General features: G+C 38.4%; 1 protein-coding gene across 2 annotated transcripts in view; it reads left to right on the top strand.

The window, feature by feature from the left end:
- st6galnac5a (ST6 (alpha-N-acetyl-neuraminyl-2,3-beta-galactosyl-1,3)-N-acetylgalactosaminide alpha-2,6-sialyltransferase 5a) overlaps positions 1–16,425 on the top strand; it is a 44,852-nt gene extending 28,427 nt beyond the window's left edge. Inside the window, exons 3-5 of one of the 2 annotated variants that reach the window (XM_048164046.1) lie at positions 2,889–3,301; positions 13,876–13,983; positions 14,683–16,425. In XM_048164046.1, the coding sequence (XP_048020003.1) occupies positions 2,889–3,301; positions 13,876–13,983; positions 14,683–14,929 (768 nt within the window). In that variant the 3' untranslated portion in view covers positions 14,930–16,425. The remainder of the gene's footprint in view (positions 1–2,888; positions 3,302–13,875; positions 13,984–14,682) is intronic. The other variant, XM_048164047.1, reaches the window with a different exon arrangement.
- Positions 16,426–16,772: the final 347 nt, after the last annotated feature.

The following is a 16,772-nucleotide window of genomic DNA, read 5'->3' as shown; positions in this document are numbered from 1 at the left end:
GGCCTCATTAAACATTATGTCAGTGGAGCAGCACCTGTGTCTTCTTTGACCTGCGGCTGAGTTTCATTACCTAGAGAGCGACGGACGCCAAGAGGAGACATGCAAATGCTGCTGCATTGCCTGCAGAATACATGGCGCCATTTGTTATTATTATTTCTCTCACAGCAGATGCCTTCATCCAGGACAAATTACGCAACGCTGGCTGCGCTCTTTGCATATTATTGATTTAAAGAGCGTGACAGAGGATGGGGAAGAGGAAATTCACTGTAAATGCGATACTTCATTGAGAAGCGGAGATGGGCCTTTATTCCTGAAACACTTTATCCCCCAAGGATGGGGCTGGAGGGACTGTGCCCTTATCACTATAAGAATACCAATGGTGCTTTTATGCCGGTTTGGAATAATTCATGGAAAGCTGTAGAGAATGGAAAGGCATGCAGTGGAATAGTATTTGGTATGAATGTGGAGATGTGCAGGAGAAACTGGATGGATTTTCAAACTATTCAGGTCTGGAGGCCGGAATTACTAACCGCTTCTATTATATTTGACCAAGATGTTGTGAATAAATACAACCCTAAGAAAAACTGCAATGCAATATGTCAACAACATCTTTGAAATTGGGACTTTTTCCTCTGAATAGATCTTTTAATTTGAAGAGCCTCCGTTGATTCTCAGTGCATTCTGCCTGACCCATAACTGAGAGTACCAAAACAAGGTCTGGAGACAAAAACTGTTGTTCAGTTGTATACAGATGTTTCTTCACCAATGGACACATGAAACATGACTTTCACTTTTGGACATTGGGATGAATTATCCCTGTAACATTCTTTGATGAGAATGCCATTTTTGGAAATAAAATGACTCCTTTGTCTTGCTATATATATAACCTAAATACACACAATTCTAAAAAAAATTATTATTATTTTCTTTGCATAATTTAACAGAAACAAAGCTGAATTTAATTTATTCCAAAAACTGTGAATTTGTGAAAACTGTAACATCATGTGAATATGTATTACATGTTCAGTCAGAACATAGAAGAATGCATATGTGCGCAGGTGTGTATCATTTCTTTACAAACTGACATCTCCAACTACTGGTCTGGCATGCATAATACAGCGGGGGTTTTTTTAGTCGTTTTTGCGGATCCTTGTGAACGGGGATCGTTTTGACAACGTTGTCATCTGTAGGTCGTGAAATTTTTCCAAAACGCAAAAAACTTTTACGTTTTTAGGACATCGTTGTCATGTAAATGTTCCCTTAGTGCCCTATTTTAACGATCTAAGCGCATAGTCTAAAGCGCACGGCGAAAGTGCACTTAGGGTGTGTCCGAATCCTCTTTAACAACTAGTTTAACGACTGGAAAAATGGTCGGCTCACCCGGCGCATGGTCTAAAAGGGTTGTCCCTGTTCTCTTAATGAGTAATTGGTGTGTTTTGGGTGTAAAGTGCAATAAATCAATCTCCCATTCCCTTTAAAAGCCAGTTGCACTTGCGCCATGGCGGATTCGCTATTTACATGGCGGAATTTGCAAGCGGAAAAACTGAACGCTTCTCTAGCAAGGAAACGGATCTGCTTGTGCACTAGGTTAAAGCACGCGAGCAGACCATCTACTGGACAAGCCGGATTCCATCAAAGCATTTTTATCTTTATGCTCACAATAATAATCTTTTACATTGTAATCCTTTTATTTTTAATATTTGGCATGTTTGTGTGCTGCTGCGTGTGTGTAATAAGCAGAGTGTACGCGTGTTGTGCACCCACCTCTAGGCGCATTTTACTAACGCATTCTTTAAATAAAAAAAATATATATTGCACCATTGACTTTAGACCAGGTTTCAGTTGGTTAATGGCGCAGTCTATTTCAGTTGCCTCAAAATAGCAATGCGCCAACAATGTGCCTGAACACACATCGTTTTCAGACCAGCACGCCCATGGGTGCACAAATGGGCACAAATGCATTTGCTATTTAAACAATGTGGTGCAGGACGTGAAAATGATAACTGCGTCGGGCTGAAACTAGCAAAAAACACTTGCATCACGCCTGGAGCCGCATTGTGCCAGATGTATGATAGAGCCCTTGGAGTCAAAGTTTTTTACTGAGGGGATTTTAGTTTTGTCTTTTTTTATCACCATAAATCAGAAAATACTGTATTAAATGTTCATTCACCAGGTGAATGATAAATGAACAAACGTCTTTTCAAAAACCTTCAAAATATTAGACAGGAATGAAATTTTAAAGTTTTAAGTGCTACTGAGTGTTCTGGCTTAGTGCATGCCAAAACTCTCATTTCGAGAAAATGGCTTTTAGAGATATGTACTGTAATTAAAATCTACAGATGCAAACAGATAAAGTGCAATAAAACATACACTTCAAAGTGTTTTTTGGATGTTTTCTTTCCACTAGCCATCAACATGTAATGAAAAGCCAAATAGCCCAAAATATCGAAATTGACCATGCATGAAAAAAAAAAAAAAAAAACTGCAAATAATGCTTTGCCAATATTGTTTTGCTTTCAGATTAAAGGTCTGGGTAAAACGTCACTAAATTAAAGGCAACTGAAAAACAAGCTTAAAAATAATTGATGAAGGCATGGTAAAAAGTTTTGACTGTTTTAATTTGACCTTTATATAACAAAAAGCAGAAAAAAGTTAAAATCTCTGTCTTAATAAAACACAACCCCCAAGCCATGGAAGTGTAGTTGAAGAAACACCAATAAGACATTGATGTTGATCTTGTTTGCCTTGAACTGATACATTTGTGACCACATTTCCTTAGCTACGTATACATTATTTAAATGACCACTGTATGTATTATAGACTCAGTATGAAATATTGACTACGATTTTATGCTTGCATAAAGCTAATATTTTCTCTCTTCCTCCCAGCCTCTGAAGATGCACTGCAGGAGCTGCGCGCTGGTCACCAGCTCGGGTCATTTAACCGGTGGGGGTCGTGGAAAAGAGATTGATCAGGCGGAGTGCGTCATCCGTATGAATGATGCACCCACAGCCCGTGGCTACGGGGCGGACGTGGGTCACCGCACGAGCTTGAGGGTCATCGCTCATTCCAGCATGCAGAGAGTGCTGCGCAGCCGCCATGAACTCCTCAACTCCAGTCAGGACACGGTCTTCATCTTCTGGGGACCCAGCAGTTACATGCGACGTGACGGGAAAGGGCTGGTTTATAACAACCTGCGGCTTATGAACCAAGTGCTGCCCAAACTCAAGGTCTATATCATCTCCTGGCAGAAAATGCTCCAGTTTGATGAGCTATTCAAGAGAGAGACCGGCAAAGACAGGTAATGGGCACTGTACTACGTTCTACAGTGTCAATATAAAATGGTATTATTTGATGTGAGGCCAATTTTAGTATCTGTAATGATACGGTCCAGAAAATAAGCTTAAATATGTGACTAATTTGATTTTACATTGTATAAAGCGAAATATTTTCAAACCCAATTCTGAACTGAAATTGATCTTCAAAACATGATTAACTGAAAGCGTGCATTTACATGATTGTGATGACAGACGGTTTCATCAAGCTGCCAATACTATGCATGTGGCATGCCCTAATTTTTTTGTGACCTATTTTTTATTTAAAAAAGGTGTTATATGGGGAAAGATGATAAGTGTCCTAGAATAGAGTCTGCAGAGGCCATTCTTATTCCACATTTACTGCTCTCTGAGAAGACCAACATCTTTTTCCCTTTCAACTCCAGGATCACATGGGAAATCAGTTTGTGTTTGATTCTAGATTTGAACATTAAGCCAAGATCTCCACTTAATCAAAGCAAAAAGGAGCTTAGTGTGTGTGTGTGTGTGTGTGTAGGCGCCGATTATGTTTCTGCCGGTGGTGTGCTTGATGAATGTATTACATAAAAGATATCTTTTAACGCAAAGAGAAACACACGGTCTGCAAATACATTAGCCTACCAACCAAACAAAAACTCATTCTATCCATGAGTGTTGTCGCGATCGCGCTCCTGTCTCGTGAAAAGCCTATACCGGATCATCAGTAGCGGTTCACTAAATAAAATTCAATAAATACCTATTTACAATAAGCACTTAACTAAAAATAACTAATAAATAATAAAATTACTAGAGAACTTGCTAATGACCAATATCAGCTTGAAATACTAGCTCATGAAAAGGAATCCGTTATTTCTTTACAATTTAAAGGTAGGCCTACGCTGTGTTATTTCATCAGTCAATCATGAAAGTCTGGTGGTTGAAAGCTTCTGGCAACATTAAATCCAGGAGAGAAGACAATTCTAGAGAAAGAGCAAGTAGAGATTGACGAGTGTACAGGACAAAATTTGAGAGCACACGGTGGATGGCCTCAAATGAGCTATCAAACGAGAAGAAAGTCGTTTCTGAAAGCTGCAATCGTTTTTTTTAATTTATTTTTTTTAGTATTATTTTTTAAAATGAATGGACAATATGTTGTGTTTTACCGTGGGCGCTCGTCGCCTGTGTGTGTGTGTGTGCGTGTGTGTGTGGAGCTGGATATAGTCATCATTGCCCACAAAACATGAATTTTTCACAACTGTATTTTTGTACCATTTTAAAAATAAAGGTCCTTTATACACTAAGAACCTTTAACATCCATGGAATCTTTCCAAATACACAAAAAGTGGAAAAGGGTTCTTCAGATTATCTTCAGATTATTGTATTATTGTTGTTTAGACTAAGAAAAAATGGTTATTTAAAGAACTGTTTACTGAAAAGTTCTTTGGGATCCCAAAATGGTTCTATGGCATCACTGTGAAAATGTTGGCACTGTTCCATTCTGGAACTTTTATTTTTAAGTGTGTATACTGTAAATTTGCAGGATATAGGCCCTGGTTTTATTCTGATCCTTTAAATGAACACTAATATACACTGCTAAAAAAAAATTAAAGGAACACTTTGAAAACACATCAGATCTCAATGGGGAAAAATATGTAGGATATCTATACTGATATGGACTGGATAATGTGTTAAGAACGAAAGGATGCCACATCGTTTGATGGAAATGAAAATTATCAACCTACAGAGGACTGAATTCAAAGACACCCTGAAAATCAAAGTGAAAAAATTATGCAGCAGTCTAGTCCATTTTCAACTCAAAATGGTACTCAGCAGTTTGTATGGCCCCCACGTGCTTGTATGCATGCCTGACAACGTCATTACTGAGCTCCTGAACAGTCTGAGGTGCAACCTGGCAGCATCAGATGGACTGAAACATAATGTCCCAGAGGTGTTCTATTGGATTTAGTTCAGGCGAGCGTGGGGCCATTCAATGGTATCAATTCCTTCATCCTCCAGGAACTGCCTGCATACACTCGCCACATGAGGCCGGACATTTGTCGTGCACCAGGAGGAACCCAGGACCCACTGCACCAGCGTAGGGTCTGACAATGGGTCCAAGGATTTCATCCCAATACCTAATGACAGTCAGGGTGCCATTGTTTAGCCTGTAGAGGTCTGTGCGTCTCTCCATGTATATCCTTCCCCAGAACATCACTGACCCAAACCGGTCATGCTGAATGCTGTTGCAGGCAGCATAATGTTCTCCACGGCCTGTCCAGACCCTTTCATGTCTGTCACATGCTCAGGGTGAACCTGCTCTCATCTGTGAAAAGCACAGGTGCCAGTGGCAGTTCTGCCAATTCTGTTGTTCAATGGCAAATGCCAGTCAAACTCCATGGTGCCGGGCAGTGAGCACAGGGCCCGCTAGAGGATGTTGGGCCCTCAGGCCACCCTCATGAAGTCTGTTTCTGATTTGGTCAGAGACATTTACACCACTGGCCTGGAGGTCATTTTGTAGGGCTCTGGCAGTGCTCTTCCTGTTCCTCCTTGTACACAGGAGCAGATACCAGTCCTGCTGATGGGTTAAGGACCTTCTACAGCCCTGTCCAGCTCTCCTAGAGTAACTGCCTGTCTCCTGGAATCTCCTCCATGCTCTTGAGACTGTGCTGGGAGACACAGCAAACCTTCTGGCAATGGCATGTATTGATGTGCCATCCTGGACGAGTTGGACTGCCTGTGCAACCTCTGTAGGGTCCAGGTATCGCCTCATGCTACCAGTAGTGACACTGACCCTAGCTAAATGCAAAACTAGTGAAAAACAGTCAGAAAAGATGAGTAAGGAAAAAATGTCAGTGGCCTCCACCTATAAAACCATTCCCATTTTGGGGGTCTTCTCATTGTTGCCCATCTAGTGCACATGTTGTTAATTTCATTAACACCAAAGAAGCTGAAACTGATTAACAACCCCCTCTGCTACTTAACTGACCAGATCAATATCCCAGGAGTTTAACTGACTAGATCCTATTCTCTGATTAAAAAGTGTTCCTTTAATTTTTTTGAGCAGTGTAGTTATGGTGATATGCAGGGTTTGACATTAACTTGTTTTGCTCACCAGTCACTGTGGCTAGTGGTTTTCCAAAGTTATAGCCACTCAGAATTTTTTACTGGCCACAATTTTGACATCAATACCATGACAAAACTGCCATATAGATATTTTTAATATTATCTCATAATTTGGCAGCAGATATATTAGGTTGCTATCACTTTAAGACCTGATGCACGGATTCATTACACTGTTACACATTTTCTTTCTCAACTGTTTACGTTCACTTAAAACACAACTGACTGTGTTTACGTGAGTACTCACCAAGGCATTTTGACATTATTTTGTGTATTTGATTGTTTGAGCACAATAAGCAGCAAAAAAGAACTCAATATAGTACTGAGAGTCGGCTTTATGTATATAAAAATCTGTGGGAATGACAAAAATTGTGCGCAATACGTGAAATTCAAGCCCTGTAACACCAACAATATTCATCTGGAGCAATTGAGTAAGTAAGGTGGGCTTGTGTGTCAACTCGCTATCGGAGAGATGAGAGAGTGAGAAAGCGCAGCTGGTATCAAGTATCTGTTCTGCGGAAAATGAGTATTGGAAGCAGTTCAGATATTTCTGTATTGATATGTATCGAAAAATCTATATTTCTGACTACATTTGACATAGTTTATTATTTCAGATGCCTTTTGAAAGGACTACAATTGAAAAATTATAAATAAAATGTAACCTACCAAAGTGGCCAGTAGGAGTGACTGCTTTACACTGCTGAAATCCACCCGTATTTGTCGGGTTGGCAGGTGTTAATGTCAAGCCCGATATGTGAAATGTCATCCTGATGCTCTCATTAGTGAATTTCTTTTCATGTTGGTTTAAAAAAAAAAAAAAAAAAAAACTCTTATTTTTACAGAGTGCAGTTCTCTTTAAAACTCTTTGGAGGCTTATTAGTAAGAAATGCAAATATTACCACAACTGGCTTAGAATGATACAGGAGTGTTTTGTAGCTTCTATCCCTTATTACCACAGCAGTCATATTGCAGATGCTAAAGTGTGTCTTTCTTTCATCTTGTATGTTTCTTTGGTGCTATTCTCAAAAGTGGCAAATTAAAAGTAGAGAAGACAAAAGATTGCTGTGAGAATCACTCCAACAACACTCAACAAAAATCTGCCACTGTTAGATGGTAGACTTAGGCAGGTGAAGGATGACTGCTGTCGTTTTATTGGTTTGATCAGTGTTTTCCCATGTTTGTTTGCATACAGAATTTCAAAGAGCTTGTCTATCAAAAGTTACTTTAAGAAACAGAAACAAAGAAACAAAAAATGCATTAATCACAAACAATAGCCAGGGATTAAGATTCAAAAACGATAGTCATGTAACATTATTAATATTCAGTGAGATGTGCCTTTACCACAACAGAATTTGTATCTGGGACTTTCCACAGAAAATCATATTGATAATTAATCTAAAAGAGTTCTTGCCAAAGGTGTGTCTACAAAGACTTTTTAAAAGCATCAAATGCAATTCAATCATTGGCCCTACACATATATTATACAACAATACTAAATATAACAAACATTTAATAACATATTTTATTCATTATTTTGTTTTTATAAAATACTTCTGAGAAAACAGGCTGTTTAGAGTAATTTGTTCACAATCGAACTATAATGGTTGCACTGTTTGCAATGTTTTTGATTCACTAAAAAGCAGCAGCTCATCATTATTTCTCTAAGGGTGTACTCACACTAGGCACGGTTGCTTTGAACCGAGCCAGAGCGCGATTGTCCCCCCTCCCCACTCCCCCGCTGGCCTGCACTCACACTGCACTTAATGTTCCGGGCCGAAGCACGCATACGTCATATACGATGCAACTTTTTGAATGGAAGAAAACAGGAAGAAATGCACTTTTGCTAAGATTCTGCCTAATACATTTATCATTTATGCCGTGCAGTGATTTTCACTTGCACGTATCAGAGGATTATTACAGCAGCTGACATTAATGGAGGAATTTGCAGGTTTACTTGCAAACTACAATTCCTCAGTAAGGTGAGAAGCAGACCCGTTATAAACCCAAATACACTCAAATTGATTACATGAATTGGTAAGTGTACTATCAGAGTAGTAATAAAGATGTTTGCCCTCGTAATGATGTCAGTAGCGCACATAAAAGTAGTAACTGTTCCGTGATCAGGCACAGTTAGCGCTCATACTGCATGCGAACCGTGCTCAAGCCCAACCGAACCGGAACGGAGTGCTCACACTTGTCAAACGAACCGAGCTTTGAGGGTCAAACGCGCTCGGGCACGGTTCAGAGCGCCTAGTGTGAATACACCCTAAATGGACTACACTGGTTGTGCATCTTTTTTGCTTTTTATATTCAGTAATCAAGTTGCAACACCACTCAATAAGTAGTGCAGGAAACCCTGTCAGAGTATTTTACTACAGGGTTCCATTTTCACATGCCAGAACCGTCATTCGGTTCCAACCTTGCAGATCTGTTATCGGACATAAATATCAGGGAAATATCAGTTTACATTTCCAAACATTCATTTTGCCATTAATTGTAATAATTGTAATGACCACCCTTTGCATTTTGTCCAGGTACACTTGGGTGTCATTTTTCAGGTAGCTTTGCAGGAAGGTTTCTTCAAGCGTTTTGGAGACACAGCCACAGTTCTTCTGGATTTAGTTTGTCTCAGTTTCATCTGTTTCTTCATGTAATCACAGACAGACTCAATGATGGTGAGATCAGATCTCAGTGTGGATCGCCAGCTGTTGTCAAACTCCTTGTGTATTCAAAAATCTCACTGGATTATTAAAATTAATGCCAAAATGAATGTTTTGAATTGCGAACTGATATTTCCTACTGACACACTACAGCAAAAGATATAAATAACTGGCTTAAAAACTTTTTGGGGGGTGAAAATACTGACGTGCCTAAGACTTTTGCACAGTACTGTATGTATTTATATGCAATATAATAAATATATTGTCCTTTCCTCCTCAAAATTATTTATTATAAAAGGAATTTGTTAAACATATGATTTTTTTTATTATTATTATTGAAAAGTGATGTCTTTCATCATATAGCTGCCTTTTTACAAAAGCAATAAGCTACAGTAGTCATGTTGTGGACACCCATTTCCCGCGGTAAAATCACTGTAATGCATGGTGTCTCATGGCTTATTGCTTTATTAAAGAATCATAGGGCCCTGAGAGCCTCAATCTGTTAAGCCCTTCTGAAGCTGTTCTTACTGCTAGACCCCAAGACTACGTTTAACATTATTCAGGGTAATGGTGCTATAATTCGTGCATTGTAGGTCATGGAAATAGTCGTTGCAAGAACACTTGGCAGTCGGGACTCAGTGCATTTGCTCTCTGGCCTGGCAGTGACTGACAGTCCTGAGGCACAAACACAGCCCAATATTCTGGCATTTTGTTTTTCCACGACTTAGCAGTTTGTTTGTCTCCTCTTCTGTTGTTTTCTCCTGCATCTGGTTACACTGGCTTCTAAACAACCCTGCTCTGAAGAATACGGTCTGCCAGAATGTGTTCACAGGGATTATGAGCGTAAATCTAAGCAATATGTTTCCATATCTGGATAGTATTTGCCAGATATTGAATGTTGAATATTATGTTTGGTAAGTCTTTTTTGGTGTGACTTTACTGGCTAAAATACAAACTCACAATTGAATTCTTTGGATAATTGAAATGCAGAGGTTGTGGTCATCCTCTCTGTCTCATGTAATACTGTACCACACACATTTCTGTAAGTGATCTTCATGTACTAAACATTGTCAGGCATCATCATCCTCTAATCAAAGACTCAGTGGTGTATTGACCTGTGCATTCCAGAAATCATTTGTTTCTTCTGAAGAATCATTGAAAGAAAATAGCACAAAAATAGTACTGTATTCATTTATTGATTTCATTTAACCCTCAAATGACACAATACGTTCATGTCTTTGGGGGAATCTTTATTCTTGGATATTTTCCCAAGGCAATAAGATAAATGAATCAACCTTCAACTGACATTCATACATATTTTTTAATAATGAGTCAAACATCCTCTATTTGCACTTCAAGTACAGCTGGAATTGCAGAAAATCTACATATCCATTACAGATAATGATTTTCATTTTTATTAGTTCTTCCACCTCCATAATTATGGTGACTGGGAGAGGACATGCTCAGTTTACTTTGTTTTGTCGTGGCCATGACATATTGGCTGCATCAGAAATAGTATACTCTCTTGTGGTAGGTACTTATTTTGAATAAGTAATTACTTCACGACCACTAAAAAAGTATGTTCTGTTTTGAGTGTGTGTAGTTCCTATATGAGTGTGTGTAGTATGAATGAAATCTGGACATACTACATTTGCCATGCTGCCCTTATCACGTGACCTACCAGCATCAGTTGCGTTGCGTCGCGTCACATCCATTCACAATATCTCTCTTGTGGCCTCATGGGATAGTAAAGTGTCCTTTGAATGCACACTTCAGAATCTTGCCAGAAGATGTAGGTCATCTAGGTACTATTTGTCTACTCTTCTATGAGTAATGTGAATTCGGACATACTTCTTTTGTCACATACTGTTTTTTGCCTACTGTATAGTAGGGAAGTATGTGATTTTGGATGCAGCCATCAACTCGTGGGAACATGATTGTAACATGTGGCTTCTAGTGTGCATGACGATGAAGATAACCTATATCAGATTTAAAAGACTTTGATATGAGATCCTTTTTTTTCCCTTTTTTGTAGTTTAAATATTCTTTTAACATATAGCCTATTAATAATGACAAATTATTCAAATTTCATTCAAATGCTGTCACAGGCATGAGGTAACCTCTAGCCTACATTTGTAAAAGAAAACAGGTGCTCATTTATTTTCATATACTGGCTTAGCCTACAGAAATACAATCATAAAGTTGAACGCACCATCCTTTCATGTCTTCTAGCAAAATGACCAGTACATATTACTAAACTTTCAAACTCAAAAAGGAGTGACTGCACAACAAGTTTTCAACAATTTGTATATCCACACTAAAAGTTAAAATTGCTGCTTGAAGTGTCACAATAACTGCCACTCAGAACTTATTTGATATTTATTATGGCCAAAACTGTTATTTCTGGTATTGGAATTTGATTAGCTGAGTGGCGTTTCAAGAGTGCTGATATAACAGTGTTTCAGTTGTCTCTGTTTGTGTGTTCCAGGCAGACTGTTAAAGTGCCTCTATTATTCTTTTTCAGATATTACCTTTCATGTAGTGTGTTATTTATCTGTTTGTGAATGTAAAATGTCTGCAAATGATAATGATAAATGGAGTTATTGTCTGACAAAAGAAAAAATTGTCAGTAATTACAATTTTAGTTCCTGCACGAACCTACATTGTTTTGTAACAAATTTGCATAATGCCAGCCTATGGTTATCATTTGCTGCCTTCGAACAACATCTACTTTGACCCACCCTCAAAGACTGTAGTTGTAACTGAGGCGTGGAAAAGTTATTGTTTATGTTGTCGACATGATGAGAAGACACTATTTTCTAAAGCGAATCCACTTTGCATGCACTTCCAAAGGATGGTAAAACTATTGTTACTCTTAGGGTATGTTTACACGACAACGATATGCTCAATACGCAGAAGTTTTTCCTATGCATTTTCTGCATACAGATAACACCATTGTCAAAATGATCCCCATTTATACGAATCCGTAAAACCGACTAAAAACGCTGTATTCTGCTGGCAGGCCATTAGATGGCGATGAAACACTATAGACTGAACATGTAATACGCATGTTACACAGAGACTGTTTTCAAAAACTTGAAACCAGTTTTCAAAAGTTTGCATTTTCTGGCCACCAAAACGCATAAAAAGTTTTCCGTTTTTAATTGAAAACGGTGTCGTGTAAACAGCCCCTTAGTATCACTGTATAGCAAGTGCTGAGGAAGCCTCCGGAGCTGAACTTCATATATGGTAAGCAGTAAGAGGTAGACCAATCACAACAGATTGGGCCATCTGACCAATCGGAGCAGAGTAGACCAATTACAATAGACTGGGCCATCGGACCAATCAGAACAGAGTAGACCAATCACAACAGACTGGGCCGTCTGACCAATCAGAGCAAAGTAGACCAATCACAGCAGACTGGGCCATCTAACTAATCAGAACAGAGTAGACCAATCACAACAGACTGGGCCATCTGACCAACCAGAGCAGAGCAGGCTTACGGAAAGGAGAGACTAAATCATTTATTGAAGCATTTCAGACACTGTGGGAAAAGAGGTGATGCTGCAGTGTATATTATGAGAAAATTAAAGTGTTTTTGAACTTAGATGCATGTAAACCTATTGTAGGAGACATCCAAATTAGAAACATTAAAAAAGCATAATAGGGGCACTTTAAGTCTGTATAGTGTTGAGGATTTGAGTCGCTAGTAGGTTGCGATAAGTGGCTGTCTTTATGAGTGAGTCATTGAATTTTTCATTCAACCTATTTATTCAAAAACACTGATTCATTTATAAAAAAATTAGTGCTTGGCTGCATCCAAATACACACTTCCCTGCATACTCCAGCCAAAAAGAATATGTGAAAAGAGTAGTATGTACAAATTCACAGCATTCATAAAACAGTAGGCAAAAAGTACCAGGATGACCTACAATTTATGGCGAGATTCTGAAGTGCTTGTTTAACTTGACACAGCGTAAAGGTCAAAGCTATCCATCTAGTGCAGCGTTCCCCCACGGTGTGTTTCGGAGGCTGAATCCTCCGGAGGTCGCATTTAAAGGCTGTATACGTCATCAAGGATGTTCCTCGTGAGGTGTAAAATGCTGTAATTTCTTTCTTATTTTGGAATCTGATGGTTACTTTTCTTAAATGAGTCCGCCTCGATGACGTATGTAGCCTTCAAATGCGACCTTAAAATGCAAAGTTAAAAGTTAAAAAAGTTCAGAGATGTGCTTTTAAAAAATGTATTTTTTTATCTTGAGTGCTTGTGCTCTTATCATGCGAAAAAAATTTAAATTAAAAGGAAAGCATTGCAGTGGAATGCAAAGTCACGTTCTGTGTGAAGAGCCCATAACTGTGCAGAGTTTAGATGTTGATCAATTCCACTATATTCTAGTGCATGCACAAGAGATTATTTACATTGCATATGCCAGACAGTGGATGCTCTGTTGTCGGAGGTAATTTAACATTAATCAGTGGCTTCTAATCAGTCACGTCTGGGCTGTTGTTCACTAATTCTGTTTGTTTTCCTTTATTAATGTGTTACTTGTCAAAGATTCACCAGGGCTTTCATGTCAGATGGCAGGTTGGCAGAACTGATGAACAGTTGATGATAACATTCAGTTGTAGAAATGATCCTGACATCTGGACGCTACTCTAAACGAAACAGAATCTTGGGGTTGCGTGTGAAGAATTTCTAACGGAAATGTCTTCTGGAATGTTAACTAAAGCACGCCTCGCAGTTTGGTATTCATTGTATTGTACTCAGCAGACAGTCTCTCTCTCTCTGTTTCTCTTTTCAGGAGAATCTCTAACTCGTGGTTAAGTACAGGCTGGTTTACAATGACTATTGCCTTAGAGCTTTGTGACAGAATCAATGTTTATGGCATGGTGCCTCCAGATTTCTGTAGGTAAGTCAGATTTAAATGCATTGTTTTTGGGTTTCGGTATACCAGTGAGGTCCACAAGTCTGAGACCACTAGTGAAAATGTTTTTCTTTTGCGTTTTTCTGATTTAACATATTCTACCGTTCAAGATTTGTCTTATGCTCATCAAGGCTGTGTGTATTTTGCAGTTTTTGCCTAGGAAACTACCATGAAGTCTTACTGGCCACAACCTTTTGAATGTATAAAGAATATCTGACCATGTATTCAAATGAATTCATAAGATTAATGCCACAAATTTGTTTATTTTATTACTGACCTAGAAATAACCATGAACTGATATTACAATTCTATCTGATATGATAAGCTTAATATTTAGTTTCATGTTACATTTCATGTTATTTTTTAATGTTATCGATTTTCTCCCTGCATAGTGTGTAATATTGCCACGGCAGTCTCTGCTGTGTACTAGAGCTACGGGGAAAATAACCGAGAGCGAAAATTAAATGATTCATTGTGATTCCCTGCTGAAACATGACCTTCCCCCCAACCTAAATGTATTACACAAAATCAATTTATTCCCCTTAAAGCAAGCTATTCTCTGAACCAAATCAGGTTAATTGCCTTGAAAATGAATATCTAGCTCAGGATTAATTTGAGAATCTGGGAATGCAATGGTAAGTTTAACACGGTCCCCATTTTAATCTCTGCTCTCATTGTGTACAGGGAGTCTCAGCACCCCTCTGTCCCATATCACTACTACGAACCCACGGGTCCGGACGAATGTGCCATGTACATCTCCCACGAGCGAGGCCGTCGAGGCAGCCACCATCGCTTCATCACAGAGAAGCGGGTCTTTGCTAACTGGGCTCGGACATTCAACATCCATTTCTACCAGCCGGACTGGAGTCCTCCACCCTTACCGAGAAATATCACGGCAACCACACCATTTCCCCGATCGCAGAAGACGTGACTCTTACCAGAGCCTTCAAAAGATCTCAGACTGCCTCAAACGGATCAGTGGCTAATTCCTGTTGCCATGTGGATGGAGCTTTATGTGTTTTGGCTGGGACAGGGAGCTCTGGGAGGAAGGCGATTCATGGAGAACTGATGCTTAAACCTATTCTTTTGCATATTCATTGTTTTTTTGTTTTTTGAGGTATGAAAAGCATTCCAGCAATCTGTACACATTCAAATTTCAGAAATTCTCATCAGCAGCTAACTGAGTATCACTGGGAGTTCTTAGTTTTATACAGTGCAAAAGAAAAAGGGTGGTGGATCCAAGAGCTCTGGGGTGTTGAGAATCTGCTTGCACAAAAACGTGTGCTAAAGTCAATGTAAAAGTCATTTTAGTTCCATAATATGGTATTTGTAAGTGAAACAGGATATTCAATGAGAGATCAAAACGGTGAAACTTAATTTTATCCAATTGGAATTGATTTGATTGTGAAACATGGTCTCTATATGACAGGTGGTTGGAGATATTTGTTTGTGATATCAGCTGAACAGCAATATTTTTTTTATTAATTTTGATTATGAGTACCATTTTTGGAACAGCGTGAAGCGATAAATAATTCGTAATGAGACCATGAATGTGTGCTAAGGGGTCGTTTACACGACACCATTTTCAACTAAAAACGTAAGGTCCTTCATTTACACAACAACAGCATTTTGGGGGCCTGAAAATGCAAACTTTTAAAAAACAGGTTTCAAAGTGCAAGTTTTTGAAAATATACCGTTATCGTCTCCGTGTAAATTACAAAAACACATAGTGTTTCTTTACAAAGTGACATCGCCAACTACTGGCCTGGCATACATAATACAGCGCTTTTAGTTGTTTTCATTAATCTGTGTGAGCGGGATCGTTTTGAAAATGTTTTAGTACATTGTTGTCATGTAAACCTACCCTAAGAAAGTAAACAAGTACATTTTTATTAATGTTGTCTTTAAGGCAAGACACCCCAGGTGAATAGGTAAAAAAAGCTGATTGATTACATTAAAAACTGCATTCATTTTTTTTATTACAAGTTTTATGAAATTTTATATTTAAATATGCAAATTATGTACATTTTCTAATTAAATATGCACTAATTTCATTATGTTGAAATATTACAGTTAAGCGGTTTTACTGAGGGGATTTTGGATTTCTCCTTTTGACACTTCATAAATCAGAAAATACTGTCAATTGCTAGGGAAAAAAATGCTTTTAGGACTAAAATGTTAAAATCAGGAAAATGATATATGAACAAACCCTCAGCAAAAACCTTCAGAATAGATGGGGGAGGGGGGGAACTGTGACATTTGATGTATGTAAGTGCTACTGATGTGGCGATTTCTGACTGAAAAAAGCTCATCGTGAGAAAACAGCCTTTATCAGATGCAAATAGATAAAGTACATTAAAATAAACACCTAAAAGTATGCTTTGGAGTTTTCCCTTACACTACTATGATACGACAAGTTATGAAAAATATATATATATATATATATATATATATAAAATTATAAAACCCCAAATTGACCAGTGCATGAAAAAATTATGTTTTTGCCTGTAGTGTCTTGCTTTAAATAATCAACAAAACCAATAATGTCCTGTGTAGCTATTAATGAACACTATAATATTTAAATGCCTATTTAATTGTCCCCACTGACACTGGATTGTTGTTTGTTTGTTTATTTATGCACATCTCTCTCTCTCTCTCTCTCTCTCTCTCTCTCTGTTGGTTTTATTCTCTTATTTTTCTTAAGATAAGAAAGTTTCACACTGCAGAAATCGTTACACCGAAGATAAATGCCGCAAATGATTTTACTTGACTGT

The sequence above is a fragment of the Megalobrama amblycephala genome, linkage group LG17 (assembly GCF_018812025.1).
Source record: "Megalobrama amblycephala isolate DHTTF-2021 linkage group LG17, ASM1881202v1, whole genome shotgun sequence".
In the NCBI taxonomy this organism is placed as follows: Eukaryota; Metazoa; Chordata; class Actinopteri; order Cypriniformes; family Xenocyprididae; genus Megalobrama; species Megalobrama amblycephala.
The sequence above is the reverse complement of the archived record's forward strand: the minus strand, read 5'-3'. Positions and strand labels throughout refer to the sequence as shown.